The 27814-nt window shown below is 41.5% G+C and overlaps 1 protein-coding gene across 1 annotated transcript; it reads left to right on the top strand.

Annotated features, from left to right (window-relative positions):
- RHPN2 (rhophilin Rho GTPase binding protein 2) lies at positions 1-27638 on the top strand. Its single transcript, XM_074157889.1, has 15 exons — positions 1-152; positions 9035-9150; positions 11092-11220; positions 14129-14204; positions 15213-15290; positions 16007-16131; positions 17042-17208; positions 19514-19701; positions 20924-21080; positions 21547-21666; positions 21764-21958; positions 22729-22805; positions 23445-23591; positions 24487-24642; positions 25874-27638. Exons 1-15 carry the CDS (start codon positions 84-86, stop codon positions 26123-26125), a joined length of 2052 nt encoding a protein of 683 aa, XP_074013990.1. The 5' UTR covers positions 1-83; the 3' UTR covers positions 26126-27638.
- Positions 27639-27814: the final 176 nt, after the last annotated feature.

Genomic DNA, 27814 nt, shown 5'->3' on the forward strand with positions numbered 1-27814 from the left:
GGGCAGGGACGACATTTCCCGCAGGGTCGCGGCTCCCCGCAGCAGCGGAGCGACGTACAGAGGGACGGACGGCTGGCCCGGAGATGACAGACGCCCTGCCGGCCCGCGGCTGCCCGGCGGCCGAGCCGGCGGAGGACGGCTACTTTCGGAAGGTGGGAGGCGCGGCGGCCGGCCCGGGGGGGGGCACCGGGGGGCCACGTGTCTGGCGGCACCGCTAGTGTGGCGGTCCCCGTCCGCCGACCGCCTTGTCCCGGCGGAGCGCGGGGAGCTCGGTCCGCGGCGGCGCCCCGGGGCGCGGGTCCGGCTCCGCGGGGTCCCCGGCGGCCGCACCGCCGCTCTCCCCGGCCGGGCTTCGCCCCGCGGGACGGGAGCGCTCGTAACTCTGCAAAACGAGGGAAATCGCACCTTTTTTTTTGTCCCCGCGCTCGCTTTCTAGCAAACCGCGCGGTGTCCCTGCGGGAGAGGTCACTGCAGGCAGGCAGGGAAGTTAACAGACTCGCTAGGAAGTTCTTAATGAATATCTGCCCTAATTACTTTTGAGACTGAGTGGGCGTTCTGTGCCATAACCTGCACCCGAGCTCTTTCTGCGCAACACTCATTATAGTTAATTACCGCCTGTAAGGCGGCCCCGCGCTTCGCTGAGCTGCCTCGGCGGCGCCGGCCGTTTTCGGGGACCCCCGACCCAGCGCCCCCTCGGTGCTGCCGGGCTCCGAGAGGGGTGTAGGGGCACGGGGGGTCGGGGAGGATTTTGGATCCGACGCCGCAAACAGCCGCTTCTACGGAGAAGAGGCAGGCGAAGCCTCACCCGCCGGGCGGTCGCCGCTCACCCCTGCACAAAAACGCCCCCCGATGCACCTCCGCTGCCGCCGGGGGGGGGGGGCACCTCGGCCTCGCTCGGTCGCACCCTTCTCAGGCTGTTTGCTTTTTGCCCGCAAGATTTACCAAATTCATAAGTCTGCAGGAGGTTAAGCACCAGTATTGCCCCTTAGCCGAGGCACTGTTCGCAGCTGAAAAGAGCGAAGTTCTGTGCCAGCCGTGCTGCGAGGAGTCGGTCCTGCCGAATAAATGACCAGGCAGACCGAAAGAAAACTCTTACCAAAGTAAAAAGCTGTCTGGTTTCTTCATTTGAGTCATGCTACTATAATATTTGGTGAGTAGTCACTCCTTTCCTAGTAGTCCGTAGCAGGAAATCGTGAAGTGTGGCAACGTTGTAATTGGAGTTTTCACGGCCGTGGTTTCTGTGCGCGGGCGGCTGGAAGGCTGCCTTCAGGCACGGCAGGAAAAAAAGTTGACTTTTCATGAACTTGTTAAGTTAGCTAAATCAACTCCTCTGCCTGTTTGTTTGTAGTGATGGGGACTAAGTGAAGTTTAATAGCCACGTTGTGCTTCATGAGTCATAAGAGGAGTGTATCTTCTGCATTCAGACTTCCTAAAGGACTGAGTTTATTTTCAATTAAACTGCTTTACGTTAGGGATAAGTTCAGTGAAACAGCTTAGATCAGTGTAAACCCCGTATCCTGGAAAGAAATGAAGTTTTCCTCATATACGAGAATACTGTAAGGTCAATTTTATACCTAATCATGAGCATCTTTCCCACTTTTGAATTACTTATATCTTAAGGCAGAAGAAAATGGATATGAATCTGACGATAAATAAATCCGTGTGAGCCAGTGTTGCAGCACACCACCATTCCCTCTGCTCGCTCAGATCTTTGAAAGGTTCATCCAGCTCGTAAATGTCTTTATTAAAGTTGTAAACTTCAGATCAGGCTAGATGCTCAAAGCCTTCTGTCCCTAAAATTTAGATGTAAGCAGGAAACCGGTATTCCTTGTTACACATTAGTGGAATGGTCTCAAAGATCAGAGCTTTCATTCTGACTCAGTAGTTCTAGAAGGGGGGAGGAAAGAAAAAGCAAAACAATCCAGCTCCTGGAATCGTGAGGAGATACAAGCTCTGGAGCCTGGAAGATACTTCAGGCGGAGTCTCTTTAGGCCCTACGTGCTCACCTGCCTGGCGCACTGGGTGACTTCATGGGACTGGGATGAGTGACTGGGCTCTTTGCGTCTGCCCTCTCCCCCCGCTCCTTTGCATCGCTTTCCCCTCCCTTTTTAGAGCACATTTCTTGTTTTCCTGGAAGGATTTGAGGATTGGTTTATCAATTTTGTTGGTGCAGAATCGCATCAATTTCCAAGGCTAGTCTTCATGCTTTTAGATCAAAAGATATGTACTTAATTGTCTTTTTTTTCTGTAAGCTGTCGAACAAGGTGAAAACACTTGCTTTGGATCAGTCCTGCTCACAAAAGCAAGCGCTATTTACACAGTGAGGTTGCCTTCCTTACTTTGCAAGAATATTGTGCACAATGAAATTTTATAATTCAGAAATATTGAGCAGTTCAGACAATATCCATTTGATATTTTCTCTTGATAAATATATTACTGTGGGCAGTATACCCAAAGTTTGTGTCGTGCCCTTCTGTGTATTATGCTTTTTGGAGTCTTAAATACAGCATCCCAGAAAACAGCCCTCAGTATCCCCAAGATACAATATGTAAAGCAGCTTACTTACTTAATTCTTGTTTAGCGCATATTTTGTTTCTCCTGTAGGGAGGAGGTGCTGTAAAACTGTGACTGGCTCTGCGTAAAGGGCCGGGACCAGAAATGGGGAAGCAGATACCAGCCCTGTTTCCTGGTTTGGCTGCTGTCGGCAGGTTGGAGGGTCAGGGTGTGCTGGGTACGGCTCCGGTGCCCCCCTGCACCGCTCCTCAGACTCCCTCTCAGTCCCTTCCCCCAGCGTCAGAGCTGCTCTGTAGGGACCTTCTCTTCATTCCCTTACCCTGTCTCTGTTCATTATCTCCTTTTTCCCCATGGAAAAGGCCTGTCACATTTATACAGGCAAAATTAAATTTTCCTTAAACATATGCTTTGAGCTGGCTCAGATGCCTCTTTTTTTTTTTTTTTTTTTTTTTTTTTTAAATAATATCTAGTTTTAAGGAAATGACCTGTGTGGCCACACAGAGTATATGCAACTGTCAATGTTGCCCCTGTTCCCCTTCCATCTCCTCTCCAAAACAACCCTTTTAAACCATTTAATTAGCTGCAACCAAACTTGTGATAGGGATTTTAGTTTTAAAAACTAACAAAATCTTTGGTGGTGTCCTGAAGAGGATCTGGGAAGGTGAACCAGCACCTTACTTTCCATCAAAAAGAAGACCGAGCTTCTGTCTAGAACTTGTTACTCTCTGGGAGGATAACACACCAGAATCTGGTTTTGCGACTGTTCTGTTTGTCGTGACCATCACACGTGGATCGCTTGTTCAGTACATTCCGTGGTGCGTTGCCAGGGCACGTTGTACCTGTGCTCCTGGGTGCTGCCAGTGCTCTTGGACCGTCAGCCTCGTGCCTCCACCTCCTCTGTGCCCGGTTCAACATTCTCTCGCTGTTACTGGCAGCAACCTGTGCATCGACCACGCGTATCCCACACATCTATTCCAGTTCTGCTCCCAGTCATTCTTCCCTATGAGAGAGTCTGTGGTCAGCAGAAGATAATGACAAAACTAACGATAAGAGCAAAGAGCAACTTGTTTTAAAAGTAGAGCAAGGCATTTGGACAGGAAGGGTTTTTCAGCAGGCTGGCGGTGATTAAAGCAGCTCTGTCCTCGTGTGATGCCTCTCACCTCTGGGGAAGTTATTCTTTAAGCTTGCCATGGCTCCGGGGATTGCTTGGCCTTTCAGACCTCTTCCTGTTGTTCTAGTTACTTTGGAGTTCTTGTGGGAGAAACAACTCTCTCTTTCAGGCTGTTCTCTTTTTTTTTTTTTTTTTCCCCTTCTTTCATTACAGCACCCCACCCCACTAAACCAGTGAATTCTCACAAAGTAAATATCCTCAAAACCTGTCAATATACAGAACTCAGGATATTTAACAATCAGTCCTCGTCCAGCCGCAGGACCCAGCACTTGCATAGTGATCTATTAGTGCCGCTGTGCCTACCCCAGTGTTTTTTTGGGGTTGGTTTTTTTAGGGTTGTTTTTTTTTGGGGGGTGGGTAGGAGCAGAGCAAGGGAGAGAGATCTGGTGAGTTCTTTCTGCTCTATCTTTCCCATCTTGATTTACTGCTTTGTAACACCTTATGCAGACCGTAACTTTTCAAATGGCCCAGTCAGTCCGGATGTTCCAATAAGCGATAAGAAAAAGCCATAGTTTGTATTCCAAGCTTACCCTTCCTGTAGCTCTCCAGGCACCTGCATCCCGTCTTCAGCGTGGCTGTTTTGAATAGCAGTCCATGTGCCACACCAGGGCAGAGCAGGAGGACAGCTAACTTAATGAATCTTTAGATTCTGATCAGTTTAATGAAGATGCTTTCCTTTTCTCTTCCCATTCTTAACGCTTTGGTTCCATCTGTGAGGCCAGATACTTATCTTACAGCCCAAGCTGATGATTCAGAAGGAAAGACAGTATCTATGAGTCCTCCCTGTCAGGGGAGAAGGCTAAAAACAGAAAACAAGCAGTTCCATAAATGAGGCACCAGGCTGAAAGCGATGATAGGTATGGTAACCGGCTCGTGAATCGGCACTTCCCTAATTGCCTCTCTCTCCTCCCCCTCCTTAGCTTTTGGGGTTTCTTCTGCAGGGCTTCCCCCCAGCTGTGGTTAATGTCGGTTTGGCACCAACCTGCTGCGCAGGTGCTTCCACTGGCCCTTGGCTCCTGTGGCTCTCTCTAGTCGTTAGTAGCCAGGCAACCCTCAACACTGGCATTGACACAGCAGTATTTCTTTGCCTATTTCTTCTCTTTGCACATGTCTGGCGGGACAGAAACCGTGTTGCAATGATTCATACCCTGTCATGCCATATCCACTCACTCTATGCAAATTCATGAAACCTAAACCTGAAAGTAGGGCTGCCCGTGAAACTGAGAGTCACCTGGAACTTGGGTAGTCAAGAGACAGACATCTCTTATGAAATACTCATTTTCCTTTTGCTTAGTGAGCAGTGTGACAAGGTGGAATATTGTCTAGAAAATAGGTATTTGGAAATAAATGCAATAATTAATTCTAAAACTTTATATTAATCTTTGGGGCCGGGCACTTGGAACTGTAAAACGCTTGTTCATGGCACAAGTAGATCATGCTGTGGGAGACCAGATCTCCCTCCTCCCTCCCCATGCTGTTTGTTGGATTTTTTTAGCTCAGATAAAACTATTGAAAGACTTGCAGTATATAGCTAAAATTTCAATATTGAACTAGTAGAAATGAGTAAAGAGAAACTTTTATTTCCTTATCTTCTTCCACTACTGTAATTAATATCGTAATTTAAAAGGACTTAGGATCACTCCTAGAAATACTGGTGTGATTCATGCTGTTCACTACAATTGCTATTACAACCAAAGGACTTCTGTGCCAAAGTGAAATGACACACGCGTTTGAATATCTGGAGGACATGGCCGTTTGCGTACGCTGCTGGGCTTGACAAGCAGCACAGGTTGCACTGGCTGGGAAGGAATGTTTTATTTTAAGTAAGAAGGCACACCCAGTTTCAACTCTGTGTCACCTTCAGACAGTGTGGCTCATTTTAAAAGTTGAAACAACTACTTCATGAAGCATATTTATGTTAATTTCAGATGCTTACTGCGATTACTCATTGTTTGGCAAACAGTCAGGATTTTTGTGTCCATCACAACTGCATTTCTGACATTAAAAAATACTTTTGTCTTGAAGAAAGAACTTCCTGGCATCCAAATCAAACAAAACTGCTTCTTTATTTGGGACCCACACGTCTGACAGCGATCTTCCCCTGGGGTGGGTAGTTTCTCAAGGCCTAAACTTGGAAAACCACAAGGATGCTGCCTGTGCCCCTCAGGCTGGGGGGATGGGGTGGGGGGTGAGCACTGGTGCCTTTGACAGAGGCAAAGTGCTGCCCCCCCATAGTTAGCCTAGAGTACCCGACGGTGGGCTGGTCTCTCTGCCCCCTCTAGAATGGAATCTCCCCCAAATTCCGTGCGAGTCCTGAGCAGCCACCCCTGTCCTGCCTCCATTGAGCTGGCTGTGCCAGGCCGGACAGAGACAGCATGGCGCTGAGGGCCACAGGCACTCGTAATGCAACTGCTTCCCAGATAATTGGGGGGGGATAACGTCTATAAACTTAAACATAAAACTGAATGGGGTATCCTGCCACCTAAGCTAAGGTGCTGGTTCTAACAAGGGATGAGCAGCAATCCCACTGGAACCGGCAGGCCCCATCCGCTCCTCAGAGGGTTGCTGTCAGACATGCAAGCCCTGCACAGGCCGGCCTTCACTGGGGGGGGTGGGTTTATTTGTCCAAAACCAGAGACTGGGTTGGGTTGGAAGGGACCTTAAAGCCCATCCAGTGCCACCCCCTGCCCTGCGCAGGGACACCTCCCACCAGACCAGGTTGCTCCAAGCCCCCTCCAACCTGGCCTTGAACCCCTCCAGGGTTGGGGCAGCCACAGCTTCTCTGGGCAACCTGGGCCAGGCTCTCACCACCCTCAGTGTAAAACCTTTCTTCCTTAGATCTAGCCTGAATCTCCCCTCTTTCAGTGTAAAACCATTCCCCCTTGTCCCATCGCTCCCCTCCCTGATCAGGAGACCCTCCCCAGCTTTCCTGGAGCCCCTTGAGGGACTGGAAGGGGCTCTAAGGTCTCCCCGGAGCCTTCTCTTCTCCTGGCTGAACCCCCCAAACTCTCTCAGCCTGTCCCCACAGCAGAGGGGCTCCAGGAGGAAAAAAAACCATCAGTGTCTGTTTCTTTCCAGATGTTCCCTGATGAGGTACCTAAACATCACATGGCAAGAATTTCTAACTCTTGTGCAGGTTTTGCCTCCGGTAATGATACATTAAAAACATCCCAGCTTCCTGATTCTGCAGTTCAACAATGCTATTCAGCCAAGCAGGAAGAAATAAAGTAACTAGCTAACCGAACTTTAGGTTTTAAAAAGCTCTTACTGCTTCAGGAGCTAAGTATAATAATATTTAAAGACTTTAAATAGTTCTTTGTAAAGTGCAGCTATGCTCTCGGGGGGGGTGGGGGGGGGAAGGCTCTAGGACTGATAGCTGAGTTTACTATTTGAATTGTCTTCACAGTAGTTACTCAACTTACTTGGTTTTTCCTTCCCCCCATGCAGGCAATGAAAGCTTAAATCACACTCTATTCTTGGTCATTTTGCAGCTTCCTTAGTAATAACCATTCTTGTGTTGCTATTTAATTAATAGTTTTACTGATAGTGCATAAGCCAGGGTAAAATCCAATTCACTATCCAAGTTGTCGTGGCTCGGCAGAGGAAATAAACAGTAATTAAATGAAGCATCTAGCATCCTGTTGACAAGAAATTAAATAGTAGGTGTGGAAACTGCTGGGAAGTTTGGCTGCCAGATATTGTAATGAACTGAACATTAACATTCTTGGGATTATCCAAATGTGAACCAAGTGCGAATGCTGTCTGGGAAAGGAATGGAGGCCTCCTTTCTGCATGGAGGAAAACACAATGAAGTGCTTTCAGAGACCTGAGACCTGTCCGCTCAGTAACTTCTTAGTGCACTTCGGCCTTTACACAAGGGGGAGTCTTCCCCAGATCGTGTATTTCTCCAGTCATCCACCCACCAGTTTTCTGGCAGGCTGGTTGCAATGGAGTTGAGGCCTGCCAGTGAACACAGACTGGCTGGGTGGCCCCCTCCCCTGTACAGGAGATGTAAAAAGCAGCGTTTTCCAAAAGGGAAAAGAAGGGTTTCTGTAGGCTGTGAGAAGCAAATGGGAGGAGTTTGCTTGCAGCAGATGAGCCGGTGCTGAGAACACTCCTCTATCCACAGGCAGCCTTTCATCAGGAGACAAAGTGCAGCCCTTCCAGGCATGCTGGAGGCGACTTGGATACCTCAGTCTGTCGGTGCCTTCTCCTCTCTGGCCTCAGGGCTGTTTGTGCATTAAGCTTCACACAGAGATTAGTGGCTGGTCCTGAAACGCGGGGAAACATTTCTGCCATTTTTTTCTCTTTGCACAGAGTTTAAGATCATGGCAGTTTCGCAGTCATCGTTTAATGGCAGCCTGTTTGATTTCTGGGCTGGAGCTTGATCAAAGGTCCACTGAAACAAACCCATCACTTCTAGTGAGCTTCATGGGCTTGGGAATCGGGCAGTTGATCTTCCTGAAAAATTTCCCAGAAGTAGAGCTGTAAAGAAATACTTGAATGATGTCGTGAAGCTTGTTTGGTGCACAGGAAGGGCAGGGAATTCTGCAAAGAAGCTGCAGCTTTATGGAGAAAATGAAGACAAGGGCAAGGCAAGGATACGTTTAGGAAGGATGCTGGGACTAAGTGGTCGACACAGAAGTTGGAAGAAAGCATCCCAGACCTATGCGGGATACAAAGATGAAAGGCCCAAGATGAGAGTCAAGTATTCAAACTGAATGCAGAAAGCAAGAGCCTAAACCACGACGCAGGGTTCAACTGAGAAATGGCATGGATGGAAGAGAAAAGAAGACTTGGAATACCAGGAGTAGAGAATTATACAACACAAAGTGAAAGAAAAGCAAAGTAGGAAAAAGTGGCAGCCCAGAAAAAGAAACAGGCCAAGAGCAGAAAGCAGCTTGGGTACTACATGGCCGTGTTGTGCCTTTAGGTGTGCCTTGCTTGTGCCTCTGAGTATAAATGTGTGTAAAGGAGCATTTGGTAGTTAAAGGGCTACTTTTAATCTGAGATCAGTGAGTGAATTTGCTACATGTGCATGTCCTCTATGACTTGTGCTTGCTGCCAGCGCTGTCTCAACGAAGAGAGTATGTACTGTGTGCCCCAGTTTAGGGATTCTGCTGTAATGGGCAAATTTTAATGTCAAATGCTTTAGTCATGGTGTCTCTTTCACTTTTAATTGACCAAGTTTGAGAAAAGAATCACTGTCAGTCATTGATCACTGATGTCAATATAATTAATCTGTATTCATACAGAACCCATGCCATTAAAGTTCATTCAAATTCAGTGTTACTCCCTTTTCAGAGTCTCTTCCAACAGCAACAAAAAAACTTGTTTCCTTAATTCTAGGGCTGTAATCCTCTTGCTGAGACTGGTCGAAGCAAACTGCAAAATCAAAGAGCTGTCCTAAACCAACAGATCTTAAGAGCAGTAAGAATGAGAGCTGGTGCTGAAAATCTGTTAAGGTATGTATCATGACTTCCCAGTTCTCTTGCCTGAGCAACAAAATGATTATTTTTTTAATATTTTAAAATTCTCTTAGCTATTGCTTTTTCCCGGTCTGCCTAACAGCTCCCCTAACATGCTGCATGAATCACTGCTGGATACTTTGTCACTCCCCCTGGAGTTTTTTTAATGCTGTAGCTTTATAGAGTTATCACCAGCTATAAAGTGCACTTTCGAACCTGCTGAATGTTAGACTATCTTACGCTGCTCTGTTTGATCAACTTTAATGCTAGCAACGTTGGCAAGTGAACGTTGCTGAATATTGTAATGAGTCCTTTTTACACCTTGAAGCAAATAAAGGTATTGTAACTATGCTGTTGCCTTTTCCAAGATCCTTTAGATCCGTGCTCCGCAGTGGAAAGGACCATCAGTTGCCTTATTTATTCCATGTGGTAGTGATACAGGAGTAGCAGGGTAGTGCACATCTAATTTGAGCTGGGTTACGGTTGCCACCAAATTCTCCTACAGTTTGAGGCAACTGGAAGAGACTTTGCCCTTTATCTATTATATTTTGTCCACCAAATCTTTTCTAAGTCACAGTTTATGTGGCTCTCCCGACAGGAATAGCCTAATGTTGACCCTGTCTCGAGGTTATTACTTCCTGTGATTAACCGCTTAGCAAACGATCCTGTCGCTTTCCAACAGTCCATCACATCCACAGAACTGAAAATTTGGGGTTTCTGAGATATTAGAATCCCTCCTGTGGAGGATGGTAAGGTAGACCAAACATGGGGTGTAATTAAATTGCTGCTGGCATCAAAGCTCACCAGTTACCTCTGTCATGCTGCCTTTATCAGGGAAGATCCGCTTCACCCTGTATCTGTGTCCAGTTTGGTTTACGCAGGCAGCAACTATTAACGTTGCTTAATCTAAGCCATCTCAGGTATTCACTAAAGTACAGCATAGAAAATTCACAGATAATGCATATTTATAATGCGAAGTACAAGCTTAGAATTTTAGCCTTGGAATAACTAGTTCTGCACCAAGCTGCTACATAAAACTGAAGGATTGTTCCAAGGGGAGGCAAAATGCATGAAAGAGTTGTTAATAAATATTTATGAGGGTGAATTTTACCTTACAGTAAAGGTAAATGCAAAATGCTGCAAACTTAAAGTAAGTTTGTTATTGTCTAATGATTGGGACTGTCTGCTAAGCCTGGATGTGGATCAAGGCCTTTTATCTTAAACTCATACCTGTGGTTATAGATAACAGTTTAAGTCTCTTGAAAACAGTAATGCTGTATGGAGAATCAGGTTAGAAATAGTCACACAATATTCTGAAATACACAAACAGGAAATCACACAGAAATGCCCTCAGGGGCTAAACACTAACATCCACTGTGCTAGCAGTTCAAAATAGAGAAAACTGTATTGTATTAAAAATCTTTGTATATTTGGTTGTAAAACACTCTGCAGTAACAGTTTCATGGGAAAGTTGTTTTCTTAAGATCAGAAGTCTCAACAGATCATTGTTCAATTTATAAAGCGGGGAAGTCTCTTTTGAAAAAATATCTCCTGACTTCCCCCCACCTCTACCCTTGTATCTTCTTCTAGGAAAAGATCACATAATCCAGGAATAGCATAGCAATTCTGTTTAAGATGCTCTAGTTTTGTTCATTAATGTATCTGAAAATAAGCCTGACCCTTAATCACACAAAAAACCATAGCACAATAGCAAACCTTTGATGTGTCTGCATGCTGTTATCTGGAAACTATCCCAGGCTCTCCCTTCACTGAAAAACCTAATAAATTCTGAAACATGAGGTCTTGTACTATCTCTTAAAGAGATAAAAAAAAAAAAAAAAAATCTTAAAAATGCTGAGAATGCTAGCAAGGGGGTCCACCAAGCTTATGTACAAAACCTTTTCCTCAGCAATAAAACAATTTTATGTCTCTCTGCAGAGCAACCACTAACAACAAAGTACGAGAGCAGGTACTACTGGAACTGAGTTTTGTAAACTCAGACCTGCAGATCTTAAAGGAAGAATTGGAAGGACTTAATATCTCAGTAGAAGTTTATCAAAATACAGAGTAAGTATAAAGCTAAGTTACTCAATTATTAACAGATCTTTTGTTTACCACTGGAAACAGAATTGTTTCTAGGTGAATGTGAGAGCTGGACAACAATTATGTGAAAGAACAGAGCTTGATAGGAAGAGAACATATTTGATGGTAGATTTGTTGACTAAGGGTTAGTCTGTATGTTTGTCTTTCGCTTGGGAAAGGTATGTACCACTAATCCTTAGATGCAGAGTTCCTGTGTGGAGGAGAGTATTGCAAGAATGGAAGGCTTTTGGGGCTTTATGGGGAGACACAAGGCACCAGCAGAATTTCTAGTACTGGAATGGCTAATTGGTTCAGTGCGTCCTGGAGTGAGCAAACCGAGTGATCTCAAAGACGGTGCATATGACAGTTCTCTCTTTAGCTGGAAAAGGCAAGTCCAACACTGATTTGGAGCTCAGAGCAGACTTGAGGTAATCTTTAAGGTGTGCACTTCAGTGATAGAAATCTGTAAACTAGCTGGCTAAACCAGAGAAAGTTTCAGTAGACGAAGTTGGAATTGTTCCAAGATATTTTTCCAACTTTAAAAAGCACACTAAACTTCTAATTGCAATGGATTCCTCAAAGATAAAACTTTGAAGGTAAAGATTCTTCATTGCCTGAATACCGCAATGATTTCTGTATCGGTTAGGTGTCTCTGCTTCTAAAACTAAACATTTACTGCTTGATCAACATTAGCAGCCCAAGACACAAATTGAAGCACTTCACATGAGGAGGGTATAATTTTGGGTCCCTCTAAGCACTGTTCTCAGTTAGGTGTTAACTTCCAGGTGGACTATGAGGAATTCTTAATGTAGAGGGACTAAGCAGATTTCCAGTGGGGTATCTTTCAATGAATGCTGACCTGATACACAATATCTATGTTTCATTTTTCTCAAAGAGAAACTTGTGCTAAAGTTTCTGCCCTCCACTCCCATGTCAAACTTTGACAAATATTTGATGTGAAAATGTTTTTCATTCAAGATCTTACCAGTCTTCATAGATGTGTATGAGCATAGAGAGCAGCATGAAGGTTATAGCTGTGGGAATGAGAGCAAGACTCTAGAAGTACTACTCCTTCTTCCAGCTAAGAATATTCTAAATATTTGGATTCTCAATGAAGGGTGAGCAGTAGGTCAGGCCCCAAGGCAGGTAGAAGCTTCACGGCTGGAGAGTAGTTTGATTTTTATTTTCTCCTGATCCTACTTCCCCAGTCTGTTTTGAATGGTGCTTTACCTTTCTGATGCTGTTCATTCTAAGGTCTAAATGCTCTTTATGTTCCAGCAGCTAAAATAACCTGCTCTCTGAGTCTACTGTGCGTATATAGTCACCAACCTGAGCTCACAGCCATGTTAGTGGGTGAGCCTGTATTGTGTCACACCAGTCTGAAGGGCTGGCCTTCCCAGTACTTGCACACATTTCAGCTGGACTGAGAAGCACAGCACTATTTCTGCTCAGTTCTGGAAATCCAGGATCCGCTCCCTGACTGTTCAATGCCCCTGTGATGATGACTCCATGGGTGTGGCACCTTAGAAAATTAAAAAATAGAAATTCAGTTCCTTTGAATGACAAATACTGGTGTCCACAGGGACTGTGGGTGGTACTAGAATTTATTAAATCAGTAAATTAGGACTTCTTTTCCATGTGTCTCACTTCCTTTTGGGGAGAAAGTCTTGATATAATCTGTTGCAAAGGTGGTGTGGTTTCTTCTAAATGCCTCATTAGAAATTGGATCCTTTGCACTATCTGCAGTGGTGTTTTGGGTCTGTATCCTTGAGGTCCTTTTCACGCTGGCAGAGCCACTTTCTGGGTTGTGCCAGCCAGCTTCAGGATTCTTCCTCTGCTGAGGAAGCTGCACTCCTACTCCCCCCTTCCCAAGACGGAATTTTCACCAGTAAGAAAGTGATTTTGCTGGCTTTGTTGATAAGACCATAAATGAATCACACCCATGGAACTTTATAGTTGGTAATGGAATGCTCTACACAATGATTAGACAGGCAATCAGTTGTTTTCAGGAAAAAGGAAAATATCAGATAAACTTTATAATTGTCCAATACTGATCTGTTAAATATACTCAACAAAATATGTGTCTGGAAGCAGTTCTGATCTTTTTTTTTTATAATCTGGTAATACACTTTAGTGGAAGAGCAATATATTTCATTTTTGAGGAATAAATGGTGCTCTTTAATTCATAACAGTCTTATTAGTTAGTGCCGTTTACTAATATGATTTGGGTTTAAGTCCATGATACAGATGTGTATTCTCACAGGATCAGATTTTTTTAAGGTGCAGTTCTCATCCGTATCGCCCTTCGATATCTTAGAGCCTGACCTGTTTAGAGGGTAACACCTAGCATTGTCTACAGACTGCATATCTCAGACTTCCTACTCTTAGACCTTCCATTGTTAAAGTTGGCATACTTTGGCCCTGCTTTTCCCTGTGTTAGACACACATCTCTTCTACACAGGAAACCATTGGCAGCGTGTAAAATACTGATGATAACTGCTGATAAATACCATAGCTCTTACCGTGACAGATGTCCTAGCAGCCGTGGTGCTGGTTTCTGCCCATATAACTTGTGCAGGTGTATAAAGGTTGAGGTAAATTGCAATAAGTCAGCCTTCGAGAGTCTCCTTTTCTTTCCTTGAAGGAAAAATAGGCTAAAGTTGGGGGGGGGGGGGGGGGGAAAGCACAGGCAAGTAGCTTTCCTCACTCTCTTCTTGAGGAGTCACAGGCCATTAAGCACTTTCTTGGGCAGGAAGGAACTGTTACAAACTATGTACCTTTTACTTGAACACCCATCAGCATACTACCTCTCTGTCATCAGATAAACAAAAGTAATTATCAACAGAAAACCAGAAAACAAATATTTCTGAATCTTATTGGTTTTTTTTTCCAGAGAGACTTTCAGCATTCCCTTGGTACCTCTTGGCCTGAAGGAAACCAAAGAGGTAGACTTTACACTCCCCCTCAAGGTAAATTTCAGACACATTTCAAAATGAACAGTTAACAGAAATAACTTCCATTTCATATTTGTTTAAAGAAGCAGAAGTATTTTATGTACAACTTATTATTTGTTTCATTTGCCCTAAAACTGAGATCACAATGTGTTAAAAATTAATCACCAATTATTTGGGTTGTTGCTCATATCTAACTAGGATAAGGAGTCAGAAGATGTTATAAGATATCCCAGTTTGGAGACAGTAGAGTGAAACCAACGAGAATAAAAATTCCTACTGCAGTTTCTGGTTCCAATAAGACTATTGATTACTACTAATTGTGAAAGGAAGTAGTGAGGAAGGTTTTACTCAGCAGTCCTACTCCATCTTGCCCTGACCAGGCTGACCCTGCTGGGAAGCGGTGTTGCAGCACTAACATGGCTTGTTTGCTGACTAATGGGCTTTGCTGGCCATTTGAGCCACCTGCTGTATTTTTGGACTACTGTGTATTGTGCAATGTAGATTTTATCTCATGATAAACCATTTTACATCACCGTAGCATTTGTCTCTGCTTTTCTTCTGAAGGTTAATCTCCATGGTCAGATTATGGTACCACTTTATGCCATTGCAGCTTTGTTAATTTAAGTGGAATTGCCCTAACATGGCTGACAAGAATTTGGCAGTCTCTTTCTGTTAATAAGTTTTTTATGGTCACTTGATTCCCTTGTTATTTTAGCTAACAGGGTACATTTGTCCCTTTCAAAACCACGAAGTGTTGTTGTTTTAAAACCAAATGGAGTTGATGTAATAGGCGTTTGGTTCCTTTGCACCAGACTGAAATTTCTTGTCCCAGATATAAAATCAAATTATTACTTCTGTTGTCTTTTTGTAGTCTCTTTGCTATACATTACTGTACTATTGACTGGATGGGAGCAGACACTGTGCAAACCACAACTGAATCAATTTTGTACTTCTTTGCAACTGCAGGAAAAAATGAATAGGTTAACTTTAGATATGCCGATTTTCTACCTTTTTTTTTTTTAGGACTTTATTCTGGAACATTATAGTGAAGACAGTTCTGAGTATGAAGATGAAATAGCAGATCTCATGGATCTGAGACAAGTAAGTTCAAGTATGACATACCATGAGGTCTTTTAAGCTACAGTTGTAAATAATAATGTTCTATGGAATCAGAATATGCCATTATTACTTACAACTTCAATATTGTAATTGACTTAATTTCTGAGATATGGAACAGGAATCTTCATTGTCCAAGAGCTTTACCATCTGAATAAAGAACAACTACAGAAAGGGATGAAGTTACACAAAGTAATTGAGCTATTGACACAACTTTTTAAATCCTGTAAATCTAAGATTTGTCTTATCTACTTTTCTAAAGTATTTTAAATTTAGCAGGAAGAGCGTTGAAGTGAATTTATCTGGAAAAATACTGTAGTAGAATAGTGGTTATTTCTAACTATTGTTTGTTTCCTGTATTACACTACAAACAAACTTTCTTTGTAGTTGTCATAAAATACCTGCAATCTTTATTTAACTAGCTCTGAGATTTGACAAACAGATCCCTTTTGCTTACTTAATTAACTCTGAGACTTGCCAAATGGATCCTCTTTGCTTCCTTAAAAGTTACGTACTACTTCTGTGCAGCCAAACAACTCTTACGTGGAATGCATCCATACGGCCTTAAGCTCACTGTTCTCGGATTCCACACGTTTCTGTGATATGCAGAAGTCCAAAGGAAGCAGAGCTTCATCCTTGGTGTTTCAGTATTCCTCCTGTAACAGCAGAATACACTTTATTCTAATCTGTTGTATTTTAAGGCCTGCCGCACTCCCAGCCGAGATGAAGCTGGCATTGAGATGCTGATAAGCTATTTCCTTCAACTTGGTTATGTAGAAAACAGATTTTTCCCACCCACCAGGCACATGGGAGTTTTATTTACATGGTAAGTGTGTAGTTCATGTTTGTCTTTTGTCCTTTTTTTTTTTTTTTTTAAACACTGTCAATCATTAACTGCCTTGTTTAAATTGAGCATGTCGGTGTACTTCTCTCCCCCCACCCCCTGCCCTGTGTTGTCAATTTTTTTTTTTGTGTGTGTGTTAGGAGTAAACCTGAATACAATACATGCATTAGGTAGATTATGACTTGGGCTACAGGTTAGCAGAAGGGAAAAATAGAGAAAATAATCTTTGTTTTGGGTACCTGCAGATGTTTCCTGGACTCTGAACCTTGGTGCATGAAGCAGATGGGGAATGGGTCAGACCCGAATTCCCCTCCTTCAATTTGTTAAGAAGAGGATTTGGGCTAGAAGAGAGGAGGAGTGACTTAATTTACTATAGCGGGGTGTTTATTACATCTATGAGCAAAGTTTGACTCTGAATTCCAAGTTTTTATGATGAAAAAAGATGACTACCAAGCAGCCAAGAGGAACTGTTAAATTACTAGTCAGAACTGCAAGAAGGAACTTAAAAATACAAGCTGTAGAGGATCTGACCATGCCAATAGTTGATCTTGGGCAACATCTAAGCACGAGAACATAGCAGCACGTGTGGATACTGCCCCAGTGCTCTCAGCCTCTGATGTTTTATGGGCTCTTTTGAATTAGCTGTACTATGCTTATGGAGGCACCACTGTCAAACCTGCAGAAAACTAAGCCTCAAGTAAAGCCGTTCTCTGGCTTGCAGCATTGGATTGTCCTCGCAGTACGTAACAGTTTTTCTGCTCACCTTAATTTTTACTGTAGCAGAACAATTATTAAGAATTCTACTGCTTTTCTTGAAAAACAGTTTGAAAATAACTGTTATTCCAATGGACTCTGCTAATCCTAACACTTCTTCTAATACTTGTTTCCCGAGGTATGATTCCTTCACAGGCGTCCCAGTATGTCAGCAGAATCTGTTGCTTGAAAAAGCCAGTATTTTATTCAACATCGGAGCCCTCTACACCCAGATTGGAACAAGATGCAATCGTCAGACCCAGGCCGGACTTGAAAATGCTGTTGATGCTTTTCAGAGAGCTGCAGGTACAAATTTAAAAATATTGGGAAGGTCTTTATGCAAATATTCCTAATCTCGTCCTGACAGCCTGCAGACTTCTGCATATCCCATTGACTTCATTATGCAAAAAAAAGAGGAATAGGGAAATTCAAGAAGCCTAGTGAAGAGCTGAGATGAAGCTTTAAGTCAAAACCTGGAACTGTAGTCCAAACATGCAGATAAAGACAGTGAATACTGTGGTTAATGATTAATGAACTGCAGGTCAAAAGTCTGAGTAATAGCCCTAACGTTAACTCTGTTCACTCTTTGTTTCATCAACATCACTCATTTTACCTCAGTAATATTACATTGGTGTAAAATATGTACAAGAAGCAATTTAAAGGGTTGATAAGGGGCTTAAAACCTAGTTTTCCATATGGTCTCTTCAAAATTAATCTTACTGTGTTCTCTGGTGAAATTTGCAATTCCTTGGAAGTTGACCACATATTTTCCACAGATTCCAAAGGCAAACAGGTTAAAATACTCCATCAATCTCTGTCCCAAGAAAAGAAAAATACAAATTACAACAAAGGGAATCATATCCCTTATGTTACATAAGCTTTTGTTTTGGTTTTTTCCAAGTAGATTTTCTAAGGTTTCGTAAATGTCATGTGCTACACGTAATGCTTAAAGACATGACTTATGTAATTAATATGTACTGTAAGATTTATTTCTGCGCAGACAATCTGTGGCTATTGGTTTCCACTGTACAGGTGGCTTTATCAGCTGCAAACCATGGTCCACAGAGCTGGATGGTCATAAACCCCCTCTTTAGAATATACAGCTATCAAAAAATTTGATCGTATTTCTTCATGCATTTACTAAATAAACTGTTTTTCAACCTTTGCATTTCATCTAAAAGAAGTTTCAATACTTGAGAAATTTCTCCATTTTACTACTGCTCCTTCCATTTTGCAAATAAAAAAGTTACCGCTTTTCACTTCAACGTATTTGCAGAACAGAATTAATTCACAAATTGAAATGCATCATTTGCTCCCACAGTACCTCTGCAGGGCCCCAAAGCAACGTGCTCAGGAAGCATTTCATTGTACCTGTGCATGGCTCCATGACACTCTGCATTATGTTGGTAGAGACGTAATATAGAGCGTGTATTACCCGTTTCTCTCCGCTGAGTGGAAAACTTGCACAGTTTATCCTCAGCAGTTCCCGGTGTGTATTTCCTTACCGCAGAAGCAGAAATATCTTGAAAACAAGAAAAAGAATTCCCCCCCTGTACTTTCAGTTCCTTTCAGTAGGGCACTGCATCAGTACTTGGGGGGTGCCTGGCAAGTTTGGGGTTGGGGTTTTTGGTGCAAAAAGGCAGAAATGGCCACAATTCCAATTTGTGTAAGGGCACATTAATAAGTTAAAATACAAGTCTAACACAGAAAAGGAAATATCAGAAACTGGTAGTAGGAAAATACAGCACAACATGGCGAGAACCAAATGTAGTGGCAAGAACTAAGATTACAGAAGAGATTTACAGAGATTCACACTTAAAAAGTGAGGTCTTATCATTACACTTTTGTAGTATTACCAGCAATTAGCAGGCTAGTAGAACTCACTAAACCAGTTGGATGACATGCGTGCTGAAGGTTATGCTTCCATCCGTGAAACTGTTACTTAATATTTACACTACAGTTAGCGTTTGCTTTTAATTTGATAAATGATAGAAACGACTAATATGTTGGTGGAACCAAACATCTAGAGCAGGATTTAATTTTACCCCGTTAAATATACTGTTCTAGTTTACTTACAGGGATGGAAGTGAGCCTTCATTGGGACACAGTGCACTTAGCAGCATCTGAAAATGAGATTAATAATTAGTTAAGTTTATGTGTTTGTGGTGCTTTCTTCCATCCAAGGGTTCTACTGTCACCTCCTTATAGCTGTGTAGATTTCTTTTTTTTTTTTTCTTCTTTTTTTCCCCTGGCGCTATGTACAAGCCCTGGCCTACCACTGCCATACACAAGTCACATTCAGCTCAGCACAGCTCCGTGGTCAATCACAAGAACCATTATAAGCAAATCGGAAGGTATTGCCTTGAAAACTTGCAGCTTTTGTTGCTCCTCTGAATTGTAACTTTGAGAACTGTGCCTGGAGATGTTTGATGGGAATGCAAAGCAAAACCTGTAGGTCAGTTTAATTTCATGTGTACTGAGAATCCCTTCAGATTGCTGTAGAGCAATACTGGAAAGTGCGCTTTCAGTCGGAATTGTTATGGTACATGCTAGAATTGAGTTCACTTGTTTCTCTCTTTGTAATGCTGACAAAACCATTCTGTGATTTCAGGAGTCCTAAGCTACCTAAAGGAGACCTTTACTCACACACCAAGTTACGATATGAGCCCAGCTATGCTGAACGTCCTGGTAAAAATGATGCTTGCACAAGCTCAAGAGTGTGTTTTTGAGCAGATCGGTCTTCCTGGAATACGCAATGAGTTTTTCACGCTAGCGAAAATGACACAGGAAGTTGCCAAGGTAAAATATGAGACTTAAAATGTAGTCTTTAAAATAACTGTTTACAGTGCTATGTTACTAGGTACAGCTTCTAGTGATGTTAAGGGAACTTATCAAACCTAAACGTTAACAACCATTACTGAAAACCAAAAGTAACAAGGGACAGCTAACAAGCTACAATGAAAATCACAACCTTTCGGAAGATTAAAACACGAACACTTGGGCAGTGAACTCACCAAAGGTTTTTCACAAGCTATGGATCATATTGCTCTATGTACAGATCTTGTCCACAGAACAACATACAAAGGAAGGGGTTGTTTGTGTAGTTCTTGGTTAAGTATTGAACACGACCTGTCTGTTGTTTCCCAGCAGCTGGCAGTCATGTGAACCTAAAAAGCTTTAGTTCAAAAGAATAAACTGTAGCTGGGGGAGGACTCTGATGAGCAGAGTCAGATTGGCAGCTGCAGAGCTGTCTTGGGACTTGCCTGAAAAATGGGGAGGCCAGCTATGCCCCAGCAGTGTTCATACTCGATTGAGGTTGCTGACATCAAAAACTGGGTACGCCAAGAAGACAGGAATAAGCTTTCTGAGCCATTTCGGAGTAGCAGATATATAGAATTGGTTCCATGCTACATAAATGGGCAAAGCCTTTCCTACCAATCCTGTAAAGGGCCTACAGACCCCGACTTATATGTAGGATTGATCAGGGAAGGATCTTGGATTTTGTCAGGTGGAGTAGTTTGATCCATTAAAGCAGCATTGACTACTTGAAAAGCTATTTTATTTCCTCTCCATAAAGGATAGTAGCCCAGTTTTAAATAGACCACACAAACTGAAGGCTAGGTATGACTCCACAGTTTCAGAAGTGAAGCACAAGTCTAGTGTATAAGTAATATGCTTCCCCCTTTTTCACAGCTGAATTAACCCAATGAGATGTATTTGTAATTTAAAAATTATTATAGGGTGTTTTTATTGAACTCTGAAGCCATATAGATTGACTGACCTAGTCCATCTGTTCTTATATAAAATTGATTTACTTTTCTTGTAAGGGAAAAATCAGAGATGGAATTTCATATTTTCTCAAAACTTATCTCATCTCCAGGCCTTTATAACCATTCCTCCCCCCGCCCCCCTTAGATGTGATACACATAAAATTATCTTAAGGCTGAATATATTATCCCTCACTTGAGCTCCTAACAACTAATGTTAAATTCTCATACTTCAATTCTCTGCTTTATTTTAGGTGGGAGAGGTTTACATGCTGGTTAACACTGCAATGAATCAGGAACCAGTGAAAGAGAATATCCCCTATTCCTGGTCTAAACTGGCACAAATAAAGTCAGACCATTACAAAGCTCTGGCGCATTACTTCATTGCCACCATTCTGTGTGACCATGAATGTAAGAATCATACATTGTCTATTTATTCATATAAATAACAATAATAAACAGCTATAATTCGGTCTATGAATACGACTAGGAACCAGGAACTTTGAGGTTTAGTATATGTTAAATTGTGGCCATTTTCCCGTGCAGATATGAGGCCATGCTTTTGTGTCCTTTACAGAAAAATGTGAAAGTTCAGTAAACTTAACTTTTGCAGAAACAAAAGAAATATTGTATCCATTATATGCTACTACATTGTTCAATTCCTGTCAATATATTCTCGCATGTAAGTATTATTTGCATACTGCAGACGATAAAACTGGCAAGAGTCCTAAAAACTTGAAATTCCCATCTATGTATATATGTGAAAACATTTGATTGCATTTGGAGAGAAGGTAGTAACAACTACACAACAATACACCTAAAGGAACCGGGCAGCAAGAGATGTCTCATGGTTAATGTTCTGTATCAATTATTATAGTGCAGTCCGGTGATGATGAAGACGAGCAGGAGAAAGCCTTGTCGCAGTTGTACGACTACCTGCCTGAAGGACTGATGGTTCTCACTGTTTTAAAGGACAAAGTTCAGAGAAAACAACTAGGTAACTACCAGTTTTAGCCAGCTCCTAGAAACAATTTGAAAATTACCTTGTATTTATTGTCTGTGGAAGATGACCAATACTTCCTAATTTTTTTCAGGGAAAGCACACTTACGCAGAGCCATTGTTTACCATGAAGAAGCTCTAAGAGTCTGTGGTCTGTGCAGAAAGCTTCGAAACATTGATGTTCTGCAGGAGGTTCTGACAGCTGCACATAAGCGCTCACTTCTCAAATATGCTCAGCAAGAGACAGAAGATGACTTTCTCAGCCTAATCCAGGCTCCAGATATCCTTCGTAAGTAAACACAGCTAGAAATAAAGGGTATCTAAGCATACGTGCATATGGGGGTATGCCTTTATTTTATGTGTATGTATACGTAGAGAATATGCATCCATATATAATATAAGTAATGTACAAGTTATACTGTACATTGGAGTTCAGATTCCTTACACGTTTCCTGAAGCACAGATAAATTATTTTTGTTACAGGTGCTTTACAGTGTTTCTGTCTCTGGCCACATCGTTTTCTGGGGTAGATAACAAGGGTTATTATTTAGAATTCAGCTTTTTTTTTGTGACTATCTTGAGAGCTACAAAAAAAAGGGAAAACTTTAAAAGCTAAAATTATACGGGGGAAAACTAACAACTATGTTCCTATGACTCTTGTAGCATAACTCTTGTACTGGTCTCAGTTGTTAACTCAGTTTGACTGGTATTGATTCTTCCTACCTTAGTCCAGCACATCCAGCTCTTTCCTCTTTGGAAGCAGCAGGAAGGAATGAGTGCTGTTTTTAAATACTTCTCAAAGAAAAATAAATTGAAGAGGAGAATAGCATAGTTTTCTTTGGATGGTTTGTCTTAAGTTTTCTGTATTGATACTGTGACCTCTGAAGATATTTTTAAGGCTATTCAGATATGTCTAACAAATTTCCACAAAAATGAGTTTTCCTACAGCCTGGTAAGAATCTAGGAGAAATTTCTATCTAGCTTGGAATGCAAGAAAAATGTGTATGTCTTTTAACTAATACTTGAGAGAAAATTAATTTGGTTTTCTTCTTGTTTTAGCTAAAACCGAGCATAAAATAGAAACAATTGCTCCCCAGTTTTCCAAGGTGAAAGTTAAAGATTTTTTTCATAGACTGGTACGTAACATGCTAATGCCGACCAACCACTGTCATTTTACTAGCAAGTAAGAGTTCACTCTAATGGGAGGGAAGGGACAGAAGTATTTCAGCCTGAAAAAATGATCCTGTAGTAACCGATTTTTTTCAGAAGTTATTAAAGAGCTCACTTCTAGCTTCAGGGATATAAGTCAACTCGAGACTAGCAAAGAATAAAAGTGCCATTTGTATATGGCTTTTGCAACATTCATTCTCAATAACCTTCATAAAAGTCCCATGATGTTTGAATAGATAATTGTATACTATTTAAGGGCGGGGAGAAACCTGCAGTGCTTGGAGATGGGTGTGCAGAACGCGTAATGTTGCATGCTACAAAGCCAGTCCTTCAGGTGTGTATTGGGGAATTGGGAGTTGCGGTTAGGATCAGAATACGTGATGTTTCATGAATCGATTTATCTTCTCCAAGGTGGAGTACTGTAGGACCATCTTAAGGTTCTGGGATAAGTCTCACTGTTCCATTTCAATGGGAGTAGCTGGAAGTTAACGTCAGTAAGCCATACATAAGATGAGCTTTAAGCATTTAACTTAAAAAAAAAAATAGAAGTGCTTATTTACAAATGACAGTAAACCATAATGTGCCTGCTGCCATGTTACCTGCAGGGCCCACTGACGGTGTTCTCAGCCAAGCAGAGATGGACGGCTCCACGTACCATTCGCATCCACCATGAAGCAGGAGAGCTCGGATTCAGCCTTAAGGGAGGCTCACCAGTACAGATTTATTGTCTTGATCCAGCTTGTTCTGCAGCAGTAAGTACATTGGTGCAAAATTAACAATTAATCCCCAGATTCTAGCATTGCAATCTTTTAAATGTAACTTTAGCTTGTTCCTACTGATGTATGGAGTACTTACTGAGTTCTACTGTACATCACTATAGTAATTCATATAATCTCAACATACTTTCGGTGCTAAATACACCTTAGATGTTAGAGTATCCGTATCTCTGACATCACATTAAACTAGAGTTGATTTCTTCCTCTGTTCACACTTAATAGATAAAAAGTCCCAAATAATAAAAGCAAATGTTATTCCCCATCTAATTCAGGAAGCGAGAAGGGATAAAGGCTTTAGAAAGTAGCAACAACAATAAGGATGAGGATCAGGAAGGGAAGGCAAGGAGGTAGCATGTGCCCAGGGGAAAAAGAGGGGAAAGCACGTGTTACCAGCTTCTAATATGTTGTTCTTTTGGGGGGAAAAAAAAAACCAAAACACCAAAGGGATAAAGCAGCATGCGGTGATGAGCACAGTTTAGCTATAGGAAAGGCAGAAGCAACCACAGAAGTACAAATAAAAACAGAGAATAGAAGTAAAAACTGGAGAAAACACCTCATGGGGGATAATAGGGTAACAAAAAAACATATTTCACTTACTTAAGGAGAAAAGTGAAAAATGACACAAAACCAGCCAAGATTTCAGTATGCCAAAATCACACTTAGTAATGGCAATTCAAATAGGGAATTTGTGTACTGGAAAATGTTGCATGTTTTTATGTTATATATATACTTCTGTTCCACATGTCTGGCTAGACAATGGTTTTATAGCATCTAAGAGAGAAAAGCCTTTAAGGCAGATACCATACGATCACAAAACATTTTATGCATCTTTATAATTCCAGATAATAACCTCTACACAATTTTTTGACAGTCAATGGGCCTAAAAGAAGGTGACTACATTGTTTCAGTTGGTGGCGTGGATTGCAAGTGGCTTGGAGTGAATGAGGTGCTGGGAAAATTCAACAGCCTGGGAGAGCAGCCCATTGAGATTGAGGTGATCAGTTGCCAGGATACAGCGGCATCTATGGTATGTAACAAGGCAAATATGTTTTGCAGATTGGCTATGTGAGAGTTTTTTCACTTTCCTGGCTGCAGTCCCTGATTAATGCTTATTTTCATGCAGTTAAGATATCTCACTCCACCAGTGAATATATAAAGCATTCAGACGTGTTCAGCTTGAAACAGCCTGTTTAAATCATCATGACTTAGAGCAAGCTAAAGTACAGTCTGTGCATAAGAATGGCTGGGTGGTGGGGTTTTTGGTAGTGGAGCTACTTAGATTAATTGCATTATAAATTCCAGGGCATATTTTATTTTCCCTTAGCTTGTCCCAGAGGATGAAAATATTACCCTGTTCAGCACCAGAAAAGCCACAATGAAACAACAGTGGAATGTAATAGAACATCCAAGGCTAAATACTTACTTTCTTTGCACTGTTAATATATCAAAAGTCATAATCATTTATATGTATTCTTTATTTTGGTGGACTTCAACTGTCAGTTACCAAGCTGCTGTAGAAGCTTTAGACTAAGGAAAAATGATCACAAGTTTAAAAAAATCTTAAGCTCTAAAAAACTTACTTGTTGCGTGAGAGAACCTGTAGTTCAGCTAAATCCAGTGCTTTATGCTTCTAACATTCCCTGGCAGACTTAGGTACTGGAGTATTGTTGCCTTAGAAGTGATCAAGGTGTTCTTACTGCTGTTAGCTTTTCTTGTTTCAAGAAGTTGTTTTTCCTTATTGAAAATAAGGAATTGCACACCCGCCATTCCAAGCTGCTGCTGGAAACAAAAGGCTAGAATAGAATCAAATGGCTTCAGGGCACAGCTAAGACATTCCCAAAATAATGTCCTACAGTAGCTCTTGTTGTCGTAGTTGCAATCAACATGGAACCTGTCCAAAGACAGCAAAAAGACTCCCCGTCAGAGATTTGTGCAAGAACTACACACTTCAGCTTTACAGAGAGCTTAGTGTATATATTGTAGAGTTACTAGAAGCCAGTAAGTGCTAAGTGTAACAGAGCCCACGGAAAAGATTCACAAGCCCTTTATGCTCTGCATAGCGTATCCTTGAGTCTACACGGGCAAACTACCAGAGTCACGGCACTCTGAAGGGCCTTGTGTTCAGCGAGTATGTCATTAGCACAGCAAGCTCACTGTAATCTGCCTTGGAAAAATGTTTGCACAGTCATCTTTTGTTATCTCAAACTTTGACCCGTTTTGGGTGACTGATTCTTATAATGCTACTGTTTTTCTTACAGCATAGTAAGAGTGCAACTTACTCTGTGGGAATGCAGAAGACATACTCCTTGATCTGTTTAGCCATGGATGAGGATAAGATTGATCAGACCAAGAAAGCCCCACTGAAACTGCCTTTTTTAAGTTGGGGAACTAAAAATAGACAGAAAGCAGCAAGCACCCTCTGCCTTCCTTCAGCTGTGGCTGGAAGTTCTCGAACGAAGAAGAAACTGTCTCCCTTCACACTTCTTAATACAGAAAGTTCATTGTACTGAATCTTTCAGAAGGATCTGCTAACATGACATTTTTCTTTAAAATGTATATAAAAAATATTGGTCAATTTTATCTTTATATATACGTGTGTATAAATTCAGACAAATGCCATTGACTTCGTTCACTATGTATTGAGCCACTGTGAAGGTCAGAGACTGGCAAAAACTGTAAAACTTTTAAGTCTTTGAAGGTTAGAATGAAGTTTTCTGGGAGGTATGCAATAACAAGATGTAGATGATAAAACTGCTTACATGAGGACTGGCTCCCTTTGGAATTTCAAAAGACAGTATCACGACTAATCTTGTGTAAGATAGATGGGAGTTATTTATTACAGACTTGATGCTGCATGCAAAATAGGAGACACCTTAAAGGATGATTCTGCTGTAAAAGTTTAGAGTCAACAACAAATCACTTGAGTACTTTAAAGAATTATCTTATTAAACCACAGGTGAGAGAGAATAACATTATTCAGAGAAACTAGCCTTGTGCCAAGGGGCAGTGTCATAGAGTTGTGGTTTTTATGCATAGACATTCTCTTTCAGAGTACTAGGTGTATTCTACTGAATAGTTAATTTAATTCTGGAAGAGAATTAGAAGGCTTAGATCAAAAGATCTTTTGACCTACAAAAGGCTTTACTCTGCTCTTTTTCTGATCTAGGTTACATTTTAAGTGCCTGCTGATTCTATTGTTAAAAACAGGCTTTATTGCAAACTTGAATTTATTTAACCTACTTACCATAAGACTTGTATCTCATTGGTCTTGATAAAATTGATAGCTGTGGAAAAAATCTCAAAATGGACATATTCCAGTATATTGATCAACAGTACATAAATTGTGGTGATACTTTAAAATATGAGAAAAGAAGTGACTCTAAGTGGCAAAATAGTTACTTACTGTCATACCAAGTAAAAAACCCAAATAGATATAAAATCATCCTCCTCCCATCTGAACAATTCATGAGCAAGTATTGGCTATGTATATACCAAGGAGGGAGACAAAAAAACCCAAGCATGCGAGCATTTCTTTGAGATTCTTCCATTTTCTGAAATTTTAATTAGTTGAAAATTGCTAACACTGTAGTGTTAGTTAACATTGCCATCTACAGAGTAGATATATGCTTTTTGATACTCAAAACTTAAAATAAGGGGAAAGTTTGCTTCTGGGTGTAAACTTTAAAGTTGTCATTTATTTTTAGTTTCTTATGTAATAGCTGTAAATATGTTGATGACACTTATTTAAGAATAAAAATCAGATGCTGCCATTTAGTAGTACCTTTTTGGTTCTGCTACAGCTTGGGTGATACAGCGTAATTTACAGGTTTTCACTATTTCCTGCTGGCATACCTCTTCGTGTTTCCGCAGCATTGCTTACAAAGATCTAAGAAACTGTCTTTCTTAAAAGTTCATATTGTATAATAGAGGAGCTTACTGTCTAAAACTTGCTTCCTTACAGAAAATGTTAACATATTTCTAGAATTTCCCTATGAAGGTTACATTAAAAAAATACTGTAAATTACTTGTGACTTACCTATCCTTAGTAGTTACTCTTCATGCATACTTGTAGCAGCACTTTTACATACACAAGCAGCAGCAGTCATATACTGATACACAAGACCCTGCCATACAATATTCAATACAGAGGAGATTTTAATTTGTTTGTATGTATGGCTAAAATTACTATCCAGCTAATG

Source organism: Numenius arquata, chromosome 13, assembly GCF_964106895.1.
Source record: "Numenius arquata chromosome 13, bNumArq3.hap1.1, whole genome shotgun sequence".
NCBI classification, from domain to species: Eukaryota; Metazoa; Chordata; class Aves; order Charadriiformes; family Scolopacidae; genus Numenius; species Numenius arquata.

Coding starts and splice junctions, on each gene's coding strand:
- RHPN2 (XM_074157889.1), top strand. CDS start 84: ATGACAGACGCCCTGCCGGCCCGCGGCTGCCCGGCGGCCGAGCCGGCG. Junction 17,209..19,513: donor TGCTTTTCAGAGAGCTGCAG/GTACAAATTTAA, acceptor CTGTGATTTCAG/GAGTCCTAAGCTACCTAAAG. Junction 19,702..20,923: donor TGACACAGGAAGTTGCCAAG/GTAAAATATGAG, acceptor GCTTTATTTTAG/GTGGGAGAGGTTTACATGCT.